General features: G+C 37.3%; 1 protein-coding gene across 1 annotated transcript in view; it reads right to left on the bottom strand.

The window, feature by feature from the left end:
• The window catches only part of sorl1 (sortilin-related receptor, L(DLR class) A repeats containing), a 107,391-nt gene that overhangs the window by 53,874 nt on the left and 36,536 nt on the right, over positions 1 to 16,981 (bottom strand). The window contains exons 6-8 of the mRNA XM_016273568.1: positions 13,861 to 14,041; positions 1,803 to 1,904; positions 1,522 to 1,691 (exon numbers count right to left, since the gene is read on the bottom strand). Of these exons, the coding sequence (XP_016129054.1) occupies positions 1,522 to 1,691; positions 1,803 to 1,904; positions 13,861 to 14,041 (453 nt within the window). The remainder of the gene's footprint in view (positions 1 to 1,521; positions 1,692 to 1,802; positions 1,905 to 13,860; positions 14,042 to 16,981) is intronic.

Here is a 16,981-nt window from a genome sequence, read left to right as displayed (position 1 = left end):
GTAAATACAACTTAACCACTGATTTGTAGTCGTGTCCTCTTTTGGAAGATCAAACAAAGTAGTTTCGCTTTCACAACGAACAACACAGCGGCCTAGCGTGAGGGGAAGCCCCGGCTTAGCGTGCGCTGAGGCTGGGATAGAGTGAGCCGAATTGTTGTGTAAATATTCTATACATCACTTGTAAAGACAGAAAACTACCAATAAAAAGACAAAAAGGCAATACAAAATCTTTAACATTAATGAATGGCGTTAGGCACACGGTTATTTAAAGGGATAGTTCCCCCATAAATGAAAATGTTATCATTAATTATTCACCCTAATGTCGTTCCAAACCTATAAGACCTTTGTTAATTTTCGGAACACAATTTAAGATATTTTTGATGAAATCCAAAAGCTTTCTTACCCTCCATAGACAGCAAGGCAACTGACATGTTCAAGGCCCAGAAAGGTAATCAGGACATCGTTAAAATAGTCCATGTGACATCTGTGGTTCAACCGTAATGTTATGAAACTACAAGAATACTTTTTGTGCGCAAAACAAACTAAAATAACGACTTTATTCAACGATGTTCTCTTTCGTGTCAGTCTCCGCTGTGCATTCACAAGAGTACCATAACGTGGTAGTTCCATTGTTGTCTATGCAGGGTCAGAAATCTCTCGGATTTCATCAAAAATGTCTTAAGGACATCGTTAAAATAGTCCATGTGACATCTGTGGTTCAACCGTAATGTTATGAAACTACAAGAATACTTTTTGTGCGCAAAACAAACTAAAATAACGACTTTATTCAACGATGTTCTCTTTCGTGTCAGTCTCCGCTGTGCATTCACAAGAGTACCATAACGTGGTAGTTACATTGTTGTCTATGCAGGGTCAGAAATCTCTCGGATTTCATCAAAAATGTCTTAAGTTGTGTTCAGAAGATGAACAAAGGTCTTACGGGTTTGGAACGACATGAGGGTGAGTAATTACTGACAGAATTTTCATTTTTGGGTGAACTATCCTTTTAATAGGAATGTTGTTCCAGGACCAACAAACATAAGTCTTACATTGGTAATCACTTTTATGGTCACACCATCTGTGTTTATGTACTGTTCTGCAGCAGGAAGGCGTCTCTCTCTCTTTCTCTCTCTCACACACACACACTGTGATGTTTAACTGTACCTGATAAGCGTGTTGCTCCCAGAGCCATCAGGGCTGTAGAACAGCACGTTCTCTAGGGACAGAGAGGGTCAGAAATCTCTCGGATTTCATCAAAAATGTCTTAAGTTGTGTTCAGAAGATGAACAAAGGTCTTACGGGTTTGGAACGACATGAGGGTGAGTAATTACTGACAGAATTTTCATTTTTGGGTGAACTATCCTTTTAATAGGAATGTTGTTCCAGGACCAACGTCTTACAGTCTTACATTGGTAATCACTTTTATGGTCACACCATCTGTTTATGTACTGTTCTGCAGCAGGAAGGCGTCTCTCTCTCTCTCTCTCTCTCACACACACACACTGTGATGTTTAACTGTACCTGATAAGCGTGTTGCTCCCAGAGCCATCAGGGCTATAGAACAGCACGTTCTCTAGGGACAGAGAGAAGGCTAGGCCCTGTGTGTCCGAGATGTACAGGTGTGTAACGTTATTATTGTGGTTCACGCATACGAACACCTGGTCCTCCGAAGCATCTGCTATGTAGTACTCCTGCAGAGAGAGGAGAGCAGGGAATCGCATGAGACAGGTAAACAACATGAAGCTTTAAAAGTCATGACCATACATTTATTTCTGAGACTAAACGAAGCTGACGGCACTCACCGTGATGGGGTGGCGGGTGTTAAACTGAGCTGCTCTCATTGGCTGCCGGTTGTAGGAAACCCACAGCTGGACAGACTGAGACTCGTGGCTCCCAAACAACGTCTGTGGAAACACATTCATAATAATTAGCTTAACTAAAACAAATAAATCAAACTGGATATCACATATTAGTGAAGTGAAGTGACGTGTGGCCAATTATGGTGACCCATACTCGGAATTTGTGCTCTGCATTTAACCCATCCACGTGCACAGACACAGCAGTGAACACACACACATATATAAAAGAAAAGAACACAATGACTACTAAAAATGACCAAAAAAATAAATAAAACTTTAACTAAAATTTAAATGAGAACAGAAAATCTAAAAATAAAAATTGATTCAAAATATTAACAAAAACTATAGCTTTATATCAATGCTAAAATAACACTGATTAGAGATTAATCGATAATGTCATCTTATGACTAATAATGAAACATATTATTTTAATATTTACATAAAAAAACTAATTTTAATTAGTGTTTTATTTCAGCTTTGACAGTAATAACTATATGATCAACAGACTACAACAAAAACAATATGTATTTTGATTATTTTTATTAATAATGAAATTCTTAAAATAATATTAATAATTTATATTAATATATTATTATTATAAATAAATTAAAGTAATTTATACACTTAATAATAATAATAATAAATAATAACAATTTATAATTGTAGTAATTGTTATTTACGGCATTATATTTATAAAAAGATGTTTTGGTATATGAATGTTCACATATTTAAAGTTTTTTTTAAAATTTGAATTCATATTTAAAATTTGGACTAACAATAATAAAAAAAAAAAATGTAATTGAGTTAATGCCCAAACAATAAATTAAATAATTTAATGTACATATGTGAACACTGTTAAACAGCTGGATAAAAAAAGTGTGAATATCTTTTTTTTTTAATGGTTAAACAGATTTATCAGTCTATATCTAGTTAAAATGCAAGGTGGTTTGTTTCACTACTTTCCATTGCTACTCAACACTAGAACATGGTGCAGCAAAATAATTAAAATTAAACATCACAGAGTCATAAAGATTTTATAAAGTAATCTGATACCTTCAGTTACCATAAACCATGGCATAACACCACTATAAATGGGGTCTGAATGGCAGACAATATCAGCATGGGCAGATATGCCCAGCCAGCACTGTTTTCACTAGGGTCCTGTACCTGTTACCTGGGGATTTGGAAAAGGAAAAAACAGTATGTCTCATTTGTACTTCTAAAACTGCTGGTTTTTTAAAGATAAAAGGGAAGGAAAGCTGGTGTGAGCGGTACTAATCTAGTCAGTGTCCCAGCAACCTAGATGTGCCTCTGTCTAGCACTGTCTGAAATGAGCAATGCGTCATGAAGGGATGAGTCTTTTCACTCCTTCTTCCCAAGTCTCTCCTTCACTTTCTCCCCTCAGGAAATCAAAGCTTCAATCAATTCTGAAGTTCAAGCGGTTCAATCAGTCTCTCCTTTGTACGACAAGCTGTCACTGTAATCAAGTGTGGGTGAGTAAGAGTTACTTACATCAGGTTTACAAAGCTGTAAATTAAAGTCTCACTATTATAAACAGACTACGTAGAACCAAACTAAAGATTTGTGTCCGAGATACATGTTCAATATTCACTACATGAATACCTCATGTGAAATGAGGGAATTCAAATGACTAAAAATTACTGCCATTCCGACAGATTTTTCAAAACTGTTTTCGTGCTGTGTAAACAAGTAAACAGATTTGCCAAAAAAAATAGATTTTTGCTGCCTGCCTAAAAGCCAAAGATGCCATTAGAAGTGGAAAAGGCATTACTCGAAAAAAGCAAAGAAACAGATTCTCTACATTAATCAGATTTATTGCTGTTTCCTAGAATAGATCATACTGCAAAGTCAAAAAGGGCTGCAAGATGGGAGTGGTAACAGGCAAAATACTAATAAACACAGCCAGCGAAAGGGATTTATTGGGTCAGTGTAAGAACAACAGGAAGACAGCCTGTCAGATTAAAGTGTATTTATAAGCATTATCATCCTGAATAACAAGTTTAACCACTTCCTTGTTCAAAGGCATAAAGGCTTAATGTTTTCTTTCTCGGCTCTCCGCACTGCCTCGTTTTTAGTCACACTATTCATGCTATTGATTTATCTCGCTGTTAACGGCTGTCTCCAGGAACAGACTGCAGTGTTGTGGAAGCAGCCAAAACACAATCTGGCTTTAGAGAGCAAAGACCGGGGAGATCTCACGAAACAGACGCTGTTGCCGGGAGGATAGCTGGCCAATCACAGCACACCTCGCTTTTTCAGACCGATGAGCTTTGTAAAAATCGAGGCGTTTCAGAAGGCGGGGCATAGAGGAGAAACAATAATGTAAAGTATGTGGAAAAAAATGTTTTTTTTTTTACCTTAAACCGCATTAACACATTTCGTTACACCAAATACACCAAATACTGTTCTTTTTAGCAGCATCATATGACCCCTTTAAGAGAGCAAAGTGTGCGATAACAACAATCAAATCACAAAGCTGCAACAACCAGATCCAGATGCCAATGTTTAGATATGGTACCATAATATGTTCTTGTGTAAACAATACATCATTGCATGCAATTACTGGACAAGGTTATTAAAAATGATGGAAAACATTATAAACTATTCAGTATTTTATATTATATTCAAATTATAAATAATAAAAGTTATATGTAGTATACTTGCATATGAAAATACACTACAGAGTTTACTATATAATTTAATATATAAAAATATAAAAAATACTATTACAATTTGTTTAAAAAATAGTTAAATTCTATCCAATTAAGTTTTTTAGAGCTGAGTGGAATTAATTATTATATTATGATATTGTGATAATTATAAATATAATTCTATAATAAAATATTTAGGTCTGGAAATCAAAAGTTTAAAACCATGGTATTTTTAAGAAAACATTCTTAAAGGAATAGTTCACCCAAAAATGAACATTTTGTCATCATTTACTCACCCTCATGTCATTCCAAACCTGTACAAGTTTCTCTCTTATGTTGAACACAAAAATATTTTTTGAAGAAGAACCAAACAGTTGCTGGTCCCCACTGACTTACATACTGTAGTAGGGAAAAAAATACTATTGAAGTCAACAGGGATAGCTAATAAATAATAATAGTACTTAAAATATTATAATTCTAATAACACTATATTAACTATAGTATTTAATTTATTTAATTAAAATTTACATTTAATATACATAATACATTTATTTTTAAACTGACACATGGTACTGCCACAGTATAATTTAATGGGGCCGTGGGTTGTTTTTTGAATGTGCAAATAAATTCATCAAGCTGCAATCTCAGTCTGAACGATATCTGAAGATTGTCATTCAATAGCATCATAACAAGCACCTTTCAGGAAGGTGCAGAGCTGCTAGAGAGGTGGATGCACAGCGTTTCTCTGATTGAGCCGTTAACGAAACCTGTCAGGTGGTCAGAGGTCAGACATTTTCTCCCAGGGCTCCATTTGCACCTGACACGTAGATCCAACCTCCAATTTTAGCCGTCACAGTATCATTAAGCATTTATAGGCAGTTAGCCACAAACAGCCCCTCTGAGCAAACTGTCATCTCTCATTCTGCTGCTATAGTATCCGAATGTCCCTGACTACAAACTTGACAGCAAAACTCGCCTATAAAAAGCCTTCTATTCTTACATGGCAACATGAATGGAATCGTTTCTGGCACAGCCGGCCTAATGAATATCTGGTTTTGGAGTCACTTTGCCGTCTTTGTGGAGGAGGCATTTATCTCTGGAACAACAGCCGTACTGTGCTGGCAGTCTCTCCCATCGCTTAGTCTGGAAGACAGATCAGACTTTCAAGCATGAGTGAGAATGTGTAGATGCAGCATGTTGAAGGAACACAGTGTGAAAAGTTCTGCATTGCTGAGATGGTCGGTTCAAAATGAGGACCCTTTCCCAACAGTGAAGACTCTACCGAATCTATAGAGTCACAGGAAAAAGAAAATTATATTTCTCTTTAATATAAAGGAGATATAAAGGTTCTTTAACCAGTCTGTGAACAGACTCACAAACTTTGGGTTTTGATGGTTAGCATAGCTTAGTTAACCCTAGTTAAATTTGAAGGAATAGTTCAGCCAAAAATGTCAAAATTTGCTAAAAATGTACTCCAAGATGTGGGGCCCTATTTTAACAATCTAAGAGCATGGTCTGAAGCGCACAACGCAGGTGCACTTAGGGTGTGTCCGAATCTACTTTTGCTAGTTTAACGACGTATGGTCTAAAAGGGTTGTCCCTATTCTCTTAATGGGTAATGGGTGTGTTTTGGGTGTAACATGCAGTAAACCAATCAGAGTGTCATCTCCCATTTCCTTTAAGAGCCAGTTGCGCTTGTGCCATGGCGGATTCGCTATTTACACAGCGGAATTTTCAAGCGCAAAGACTGAACACGTCTCCAGAGAGGAAACGGAGCTGCTCGTGCACGAGCAAATAGGTAGGCTAATTCTGATGCATGCAATGACTATCGTTATGACATGTAGGCATTTTTATATTTATGTAGCCTACACAATAATAATCTTTTACATTGTAATCCTTTAATTTTTAATATTTGGCATGTTTGTGTGCTGCTGCACGTCCCTGTGTGTGTAATAAGCAGAGTGTATGCGCGTTGTGGACCCGCCTATAGGCGCATATTACTAACAAAAAAATTACTGCGCCATTGACTGTAGACCAGGTTTTAGTTGGTCAATGACGTAGTCTAGCCTATATCAGTTGCCTCAAAATAGCAACGCACCAACAATGCGCCTGAACACACCTCGTTTTCAGACCAGCACACCCATGGGCGCACAAATGAGCGCAAATGCATTTGCTATTTAATACAGGATGTGAAAATGATAACTGCGTCAGGCTGAAACTAGCAAAAAATACTTGCATCGCGCCTGGTGCCGCATTGCGCCAGACTGCGCCACTGACTGTAGACCAGGTTTTAGTTGGTCAATGACGTAGTCTAGCCTATATCAGTTGCCTCAAAATAGCAACGCACCAACAATGCGCCTGAACACACCTCGTTTTCAGACCAGCACACCCATGGGCGCACAAATGAGCGCAAATGCATTTGCTATTTAATACAGGATGTGAAAATGATAACTGCGTCGGGCTGAAACTAGCAAAAAAATACTTGCATCGCGCCTGGTGCCGCATTGCGCCAAGTGTATGATAGGGCCCGTAGAGTTTGTTTCTTCACCGAACCAGAAATTTAGCATTACATCACTTGCTCAACAATGGATCTTCTGCAGTAATAATATAAATAATAATAATAATAGTTTGTTTAATAATAGTTTGTTTCTTCATCGGAACAGATTTTGAATGGGTGCCATCAGAATGAGAGTCCAAACAGCTGATAAAAACATCACAATAATCCACAAGTAATCCACAAAACTCCAGTCCAACAATTGACGTCTTGTAAATCAAAAAGCTGCACGTTTGTAAGAAACAAATCCATCAAATTCATATTGGAAGCAATGATTTAAAGTTAAAACGTCTTAATTATGGATTTGTTTCTTATATAGCCAGCTTTTTGCTTCACAAGATGTTAACTAATGGACTGGAGTTGTGGGGATTCATTGTTGATTATTGTGATGTTTTTATCAGTTGTTTGGACTCTCATTCTGACGGCACCCATTCAAAATCTGTCCCTTTGAAGAAACAAACTCAATTCAGACAGTGAATTTACAGCAAATTTTCTTTTTTGGTGAACTATTCATTTAATCCATCCTGTATTGCAGTATTATAGACCTCATTTGAAGCAGTCAAACAACTTTCTCATTGAACCCATTGAAACAGTAATCAAATTAACATCTTATTCATGATTTTATGGAAACCTGTAGTTAAAGATCTACATTTACAAGGGTTTTCTTGTAATGAAAGGTATTTTACTTAAATGTATTCATTTGAGACCACTTTAGTGCCTTCTGACATACCATAATCATGCTTAAAATCTCTCCGTCCTTCTTCTGTAAATATCTTCCTTCATCAAAGTTCAGATTACACCCTGAAACCAGGTTATCACTAAAGCAGCTTACAGGGCTACAGAGAGGTGAGGACATGAGAAGAGAAAAAGCTTAATTATTACTAAGAATCTCTATGACATTATGGATAAATCCCTGAGATGTGAGGACCTTGGTTTCCACAGCTTTAATTAGTCTTAGAAGCTTCTCACTGCCAAAGGCTCTTGTGATATTCATTATGGTAATCCTATTAGCCGGGCTGCAGATAGAGGGACTCGACACAATGAGAGCAAAAGAGTGAGTCAGAGAGAGACACAGTGACTGAAAGAAAAAAAGGGTGACAGACTGAAAAAAGGGAGAAAAAGACGGACATCAATGTCGTCCGACTGGCAGGAGACTTTGGATATGTTCCTAAACCTAGTAAACGCCCTAACGGCCTATTATCTACATAGCTAGCATCCTAACTAAACTGAATCTCACAAATGACTAAATTTTGAACGTTACACAAGCAGCAAATCACAAAGTATACAGAGACCTGACTCATAATTGTTTCCAATAGAGTTTTGTGTCAGCATGTTTCTAAGCTAACACAATATAATAAGAACAAATATATATACAAACATTAGGTAAAATAGTCATTTTAACTATATTAATCTTTATCAACACTTATCAGTATTTAATGATTAATTACCATATTCATATACAACATTTCTCTCGCTTCATCCACCATCTTGGGATTTTTTTTTTTTTACTATGCTTGTTGCAAAACATTCTGGTCTTCTCTATAAAGGACTTGCGTTTTTTGTCTTGTAATTTGGCAAAATAGTTATTTTAGCATTTTTATATACTATAATATAGTATTTATTAATATATTTAATCAGATTTTAGTTTTTATGTTTAGTTTAGTGGTGGGTGATATGACCAAAATCTTATATCACGATATGAGCAATTTTATTTCACGGTAACGATATATATCACAATATAGTTATTTTTGCTTTAAATAAGGTCTTAATGATATCATGTTATGTTATGATACCATAGAAATTTCATAATTCTTGTTAACAGTGTCAGTATCACAAAAAACTTATACTAGCCTAAAAAAAAAATAAAAATCAAGCTCATTAAAGACAAGTAAACAGTCAGCGATATAAGAGTTATGAAACTAATTGCAAGCAATAGAACAAAAAACTACAGCAGAACAAATAATTAAAAAATGCTACATTGTATAAAGTAATCAAATGTATAAAAACACTGCATATTCTTCACTGTGTAAATTAAATATACAATATATCTCTTCTTATTAAAATTACAAAAGTGATTTAGTCAAGAACAGTGAGAGATTTTCTCTCTTTTGGTGTTTAACATGAATGACAGACAGCAGGAATATTAGACTGCTGTCACTTTAAGAGCTGCCCGTATTCAATATATTGTTACATGTTTTTTTCTTAGCTGTTTGCTTTCACTTAAGACTTAAATTACTGTGTTTACAAGGATACTTGCAAAGATGGGCATTTTGACACATACAAGCGTGTGTTATTTAACCATTCAAGGACTATAAAGCTGCAAAAATAACTGTTAAATACTCCTGTACTCTATGAGCACTGTCTTCACGTGCGCGCACCTCTCTGGCAGTGCTCAGAAACCATATCTCAGACAGCACGCGCATATAGTGAAATAAGTTCTCTCCACCAGTATATCACCCACCCCTAGTTTAGTTTTCTATTTCTATATAGCTTTAATTTATTTTGTTAGTTTCAGTAATTGTTGTAATAAAAAAAACAGATTAGAAATTTTGGTGAGGCAAAATGTAAAAAATTTTTTTTTATAAAATACATTTTAAGTTGAAGTTTTTCATCAAACGAATTTATACTTCACCATTTACTTCTACTTTAGCACTGAAACCTTCAGGTTTAGTTAACAATAACCACACTGGGCTAAACGTTTATCTTACGAGCATAAATAGCATAATTAAGATAAGCCCCTGGCCCCTGTTAAAAAAATAGGTTTAACTAGCAAAAGATGGTTTGCTTGTTTTGGCTGGTCTCTTGATTTTTTAGCAGGTGAGGTTGAAAGACCATCTTAAACCAGTTAAGACCGGCTTAGGACTGTTTAAGCTGATTCTTTTCAGCAGGGGCATCTTATGCCTCCTTAAAATGCTGCCTCTGTCGACAGCTCACTAAGTGTTAGTCTGTAAGTGAGTGAGCGAGAGACTGAAAAACGAGAGACAGAAAGAGAGAGTGGGCTGCTCCAAGGGTACGGTCTGGCCAGCAGGGTCAGGGCCAGGCCACACACAGTCATCAACAAGCCAAGGCTCTCAACAAGCCTGTCACTTTCTCTCTCCTCAAGAGTAAAGAGATTTACAACCATCCCAGCCAGACAAATTCCACAGAGCTGTTTGCTCTGGCCTGTTTACTATTTGTCTGTCTTGTCATAGACCTCCTTAGGATAATTTTGTTTAATGCGCTATGTAGACAACCAACTTGCACTGCAAAGAGCTGAATGGTCTAACCATAATAACCACTAATTATCCTGATGTAAATCCATCCACTCAGTAAGCGAAGTATCCAAATCCATTACAAAAAATTCACTGGAACTGTGGCTCACCAGAACATAGAGAGCAAATTTCCCATAGCCGCTTGCGGAAAATTCAGAAAAATCATTTAAAGCGAGTGCGTATTGCTCCTTTTGGTCTATGCCTCACCAAAGTGATTCTCTATGAAATGAGATTCAGATGACTTTCAGGATGCTTGAAGGGATAGTTCAGCCAAAAATGAAAATTCTGTCATCATTTACTCCCCATCATGTCATTCCAAACCAAACTCTCTTTCTTCTGTGTAACACGAAAGAAGATATTTCGGACAATAAACAGTTGAAACATTCTTCAAAATATCTTCTTTTGAGTTCAATAATGCACAGTCCTTCACAAACAAGAACAATAGGAGCCATTATAAAACTGTTTCTTTGTATTACAGCAGCGCTCTGATCCGTTAGCACAGTGTAGTGTGGAAGACAGGACCATATGGCGGCACTGGGCAGCAGAACGCATATAAGTGGTGCAGGAGTGGTTAGAAGCACCCCAGGGAACCCAAGCCACAACTTCATTAACGGAACATAGATCAGAGCTGTCAAGCAGGCAGCTCCTCCAGCACGGTGTCCAGGCCCGTGCTGGTGCCATCCGTGCAGCACCGCTCATAAACAGCACCCAAAACTCCCACGGAGTCTCTGGCTTTCTGAAGCCACAGATAAATTGCACATTTCTTCCCACTTTAATGGGTGACTTGGGTCGGCTTCTGTTTTACGCAAACCTGGCAGTGCCATGTGTGACCTGACAAATGCCTCATCCACTTCTGGGCAGTCAGACATTTGCTGTGGGATGAGGTTAGTGAGATGCCAGCCGATGTGAGGTGGAAATGATTAACCACTGAATATACTCAAGGGTGAGAGATACACTGAAATATAACACTAGCTGTGGTCAGCATAGACATGCAGTCTAGACGGTCATTGTTTCAGCAACCAAAACTATGCAAAACTTTATGGAGGCATATTAAATGAAAACAAATATTTCAGGCTATATTATGTTCCCATCTTGGATATGAGGCAAATAAGACAGTTTGACAGATACAGCTTAAAACTTTTGATTTTCTATGACTGATGACCTGTGGTGCAGGGCTGAGGCTTGGCATGATACACAGTCTAAAGGTCTAACGAAATCCAGTTTTAAATATCTTTAACTGTACCCATTGTATGGCCCTTATATGACCTATTTGAGCCAATGCAGATGAATGAAGTTATCTCAGGACGAGACCGCCCTGATTGTAAAGCAAAACGTGATTGGCTATAGCGAGATCATGCTACGATTGGTCAGCGAATGTGGCTGTTATCTGAGTAGACGGTGGATGGAGTCCACGTATTTGTGGATTGTCAGCCCGTCTTGACGCAAGAAATGTTTCACAATTCGCAAATGCACAGGACGCGATTCACAAATAAATGCCAGGCAAAGTTGTGGTTGTGACATAAATATATATTTGTGAATTTTTTTTTAATTTGCAAATCTCATTTTATTTATTTGTGAATTTAATTCATTTTTGTGAAACTTTAAGATTAATTTGTGGATCTAATTCTATGTATTTGTCAATATGTTTAATGTTTGTTAATCTCTTTACATTTATTTGTGGATCAAAATCGATTTATTTGGAATTAAGCAACAATTCTATCTCTATATGTGTAAGGCCTGTCGCCTTCCGTTGTCAATTGCGCTCGTTCCTGTTGTGTGTCCTTGATCTGGCAACCCATATGAGCGCTGAGTCTTGGATCATAATCTATTTATTTGGAATTAAGCAACAATTCTATCTCTATATGTGTAAGGCCTGTCGCCTTCCGTTGTCAATTGCGCTCGTTCCTGTTGTGTGTCCTTGATCTGGCAACCCATATGAGCGCTGAGTCTTAATTACAAGGAGGAGGGGCAGGAGTAACAACGCTCTCCAATACTTTGAATTTGGACTGCAGTACCCATTTCAACCTCTAGTTGTCAATATTATATACTCCCCTTTAACAACTATTAGTAACTATTACTATTAGTATTGTGTTTACTGAAGAACATTCAATTCTTCCGCTAACTGTCATACGTGCATTCACGAGAGAGTGGCGTTCCAGCAAATGATGTAAGACGTAGCGTAAGCACTGATGAGAAGAGAAAAACACGGAAGTACAGAGGAGAGAGCAAAACAAAACACTGGTCACGAATTAGAAGTACAAAATGAGGATTTGTAATGAAAAATGTCAGAGGATTTCGATATAAGCCAAAAGGAGACTGGTTTTCCTTTGCTGTAAACCAAACTTGGTTCTCGCAAGCCTAGCATATTCTCACCGGAGCTTATGCTACTCCTACATCCACTGTCATCCGCTAGAATGCCATTCTCTCGTGAACATGCGTATGACAGTTAGCGGAAGCTAGAGATTACGGTTTATAAAGTTTTATATATGGATATTTCTCACAAAAATTATTTGAGTCATGTGGAATACTTTTTATAATGGATTTATGCTCTTTTATTAGACTTCAAAATCTTAAACCCCATTCACTGCCATTATAAAACTTGGAAGAGCCAGGACATTTTTTAATATAACTCTCCATATACACCTAGGGGTAATTTGCATTTTTGGGTGAACTATCCCTTTAAATCTTTATAACTATTCAACATAAGAAATAAACATTTCTCTTGTTTGCCATCTTGTATTTCTTCTTTCATCAAGCCTCGTGGCAGTGCATTCTGGGTTTGCTCTCTCTGTGTAGGATACACACGATGCTGCCTCAGAATCCGGCCAAAATTTGGCCTCTTAGGAGGCAACATAACTAAACCTCCTACCTTCTGGAACAGTCTTCATCCCGGAAGCCTTAAATATTGCCTTCCAGGCAGCTCACTAGGTTTTGGAACAGAGCAAGTGTGTAACAGCAACACGTTGTGTAACTTTGAACATTTCTTGCACATTTTCACCGTTTTTTGCCTCTGCTCTGTTCACAGTCTGATACTTAGCAGATGCTTTTATTCAAAGTACAATTATTACAATTATATTATTATGTTTCAGGGTGCAATGATTTATCAGGATTCAAACCTGCAACCTTATGGTTACCAGCCCAGATGATTAAGTACTACACCTTATAGAGGGTCACCTGTCTAAATTACCTTCCTGTCACAAAGTTCAGAAGTTCACTGTTGGCTAAACACACCAGCAATCCTCCACACTCGACTTCAAGGCTTTAAATAAGCCTGTTATCACTGCCTGTTCATCTTGAGCAGGATCGTTCCTCCAGCTCTTCAGAGGAGTGTTTATTCACATTCACAGGAGAGGCATTCAGGGAGTTTGGCACAGATCTGACTCTCGGCACTCTGCACATTTTCAGTTTTTTAACTCTAGCTCAGCACTGCATATTCTTCCCATCTTTTTGCTTTATAAAAGCCTGAAGCTACAAATTATCCTTCAAAGGTTTGCAGCTTCGGTCTGGTCACAGTGCACCCTTACCCTAGTGGTTGTGGCAAACATGTACTTGTCCCGTAGCTGGAAGCTGTCCACCTTCTCCAGGATAACACGGCGGTTTTGCTCGTCCTGGAAGAAGTCTGTGCTGCTGAGGATGCTGGAGTCTCCCTGGGGCTCGTGGCGCTGGACAAACACTGTGGTGGGTTTGTCGTATGGTTCTACACCCCTATGGGAATAGAAAGACACACATGCTTGGACATATTTGTTTGGACATACTTGGAAACAAATAGCATGTGGTGGAATTCTGAAAGCCCCCATCTAAAAAGGCGGTTCATGCTCGAAAACCCTCCAATGTGGCTGAATTACAACCATTCTGCATAGATGAGTGGACCAAAATTCCTCCACAGCGCTGTAACAGACTCATTGCAAGTTATCGCAAACGCTTGATTGCAGTTGTTGCTGCTAAGGGTGGCCCAACCAGTTATTAGGTTTAGGGGGCAAACACTTTTTCACACAGGGCCATGTAGTTTTGGATTTTGTTTTCCCTTAATAATAAAAACCTTCATTTAAAAACTGCATGTTGTGTTCACTTGTTATCTTTTACTAATATTTAAATTTGTTTGATGATCTGAAACATTAAAGTGTGACAAACATGCAAAAAAATAAGAAATTACTTTTTCTTTTTCAACACTTTTTCACACCACTGTATGTGTTTTTTTTTTTTTTAGGTTTAGCATAAAATGTTTATATGGCAAATATAAAAGCAGCCAATAACATATGAAGAGTTTGGTTCCAAAATGCTATAAATCCATTTAGATTAATTTGAGTAAAAATGTGTTTTCTTTACCAAGAAAGTGGCAAGATGAAAACCACTATTTTCTGTTTCAAACTTTCACATAGCATCTTTAGGTTATAACATTAAAAATTCAAATCCAGATTTTGATTTTCAAAGATGTATTATAAAATTTAATTTTTTTCCCAAAATGCAGTAAATCCATGACACTTTTTTTCTTCAAAATGCAATAAATCCATTGAATCAATATAAAGGTTATTTTTTATATTGTAACTGTTGAAAATACACAACATAGTAAGTTGAATTCAAAATGAATTCAACGGGTCATCTTGTTAATGCTATAAATTAATTACAACAATAAAAGAAAATTTCATCATGAACATACATGAACAACAATATCACATTAAACCACAGAAATTCCAAAATGACATTTCCCTTACATTCAACTTCCAAAAGTGCATTCATCTTTGCCATGTTACATTCATTTAGTTGACTAGTGCTATATGCTGTATTAACAAAAACATTAATGGCATAAATAAAAACACTTACACTGACAAGCTACGCAATATCGCGTTCATAATCGAATGCGACTCATCTGCGATTATCAACGCGATATAGCAGTGATCTATGGCTCTGTGTATTAAATGCCGCTCCATCTGAAAGCACGTGATGGAGATTTACTATTCAAGCACCGGCTTTACTGACGAGATGCGCATGACAATCACATGCGATTTATCGTGCAGCCCTAAGTTTGTTTGTTGATCACAAAGTACAAAATAGATGAGGAAAACTAGGAAGCCGGGTGTATTCAAAGCGCCGCCATTACTGTCTAGAGTGCGTGGAATGGTGCACTGTGATTGGTTGAGCGGATATATCGCATTCTGCAGAAAAGGGAGACTGGTGTTTGTCACAGTTTGGAAGGGAGAAAACATGACAGAATAACTCGGCGGATATCGCATTTTGCGTTTTCAATACCGACCAGATATAATACTGATTTTGGTTTTTACTAATTTTTATCGCGTTTTGGAACCAAACTCTTCATATTTTTGTTTCATATTTATTCAGAAATCAACCAATAACATATTTATATGTGTTAATATTAAACACTAAACTACTGTTTAAATGGCTGGGGTGAGTAACATTTTTGTTTTCGTAAGAAATTAATACATTTATTCAGCAAGGATGCATTAAAGGGTTAGTTCACTCAAAAATGAAAATTCAGTCATTAATTACTCATCCTCATGTTGTTCCAAACCCGTAAGACCTTTGTTCGTCTTCAGAACACAAATTAAGATATTTTTGATGAAATCTGAGAGCACTCTGACCCTGCATAGACAGCAATGCAACTGAAATGTTCCCATGACTGAATTTTCATTTTTGGGTGAACTAACCTTTTAAATTCATTAAAGGGCACATCAGATGCCCATTTTCCACAAGCTGATATGATTCTTTAGGGTCTTCATGAAAAGTCTATAACATAGTTTGGTTGTTAGTTGGTTGGAAGTTAATGCTTGCATTCAGAGTATATGTATGTGTGCACGCGTGCGTGTGTGTGCGCGTGCATGTGTGTGTGTGTGTGCATGCATGAGTGCTTGCGCGTGTGTGTGTTAATTTGAAGGCCATGTGCCACTAATGTTGTGTTTTTGTAATTTTAAATAAAGGAGGTAATGTTTAAGCATTATTGTTATTTTTTTCCCGTGGTATCGACTTGGTGTCAAGTATCGTGTAATTTTAGTGGTATCTGTACCGCTACTAGATTTTTTGGTATAGTGACATCCCTAGTAGGGCTGTGCGATTAATCGAAATCGAATCGAAATCGCGATTTGAGACATTGCGATTTCCTAAGTGCAAAGCCTGCGATATGGACGCGATATTACTCTGTTCCAGAGCATATGCACGACTGCCAGCCTTGAGTTGCAATCTTACTTGCCCTGGGCAAGAGTGAGCGCACCTCCGTTCTCCCCAATCAGCACTGCTCTAGCCAACCGCGTAAACACCCACCATTAAAAAAAAAAGAAATAAAAAAAACGGAACGCGGGACGGGAGAGAGACAGAGTGGGATTATGGCGTCTACTGGGTCAGATCGATAGTTAGGCAAATTAAAACTAAAGAAAACCGTATGCAACTTAAGCTTCGAATTGACAGACAATGAACAAAAAAGGTCATTTCCAAGAGCTGCATCACAGCGCATATCAAAAGCTCCCTTATCAGTTCTGTTTTCAGTACTGGAGAATAAAAGATACATTCTTAGATGTTTTTGTTAGTACGTGATCTTACACATATCTTACACATTTTATCTCCCCAACAGATTAATTTGAATAAGTTTATGATGCATGTTGGCTATTCCCAATTCAGAAGAGTGCACACACAGCC

This window comes from Sinocyclocheilus grahami, unplaced genomic scaffold, assembly GCF_001515645.1.
Source record: "Sinocyclocheilus grahami isolate Dianchi unplaced genomic scaffold, SAMN03320097.WGS_v1.1 scaffold79.1, whole genome shotgun sequence".
Taxonomy (NCBI): domain Eukaryota; kingdom Metazoa; phylum Chordata; class Actinopteri; order Cypriniformes; family Cyprinidae; genus Sinocyclocheilus; species Sinocyclocheilus grahami.
The sequence above is the reverse complement of the archived record's forward strand: the minus strand, read 5'-3'. Positions and strand labels throughout refer to the sequence as shown.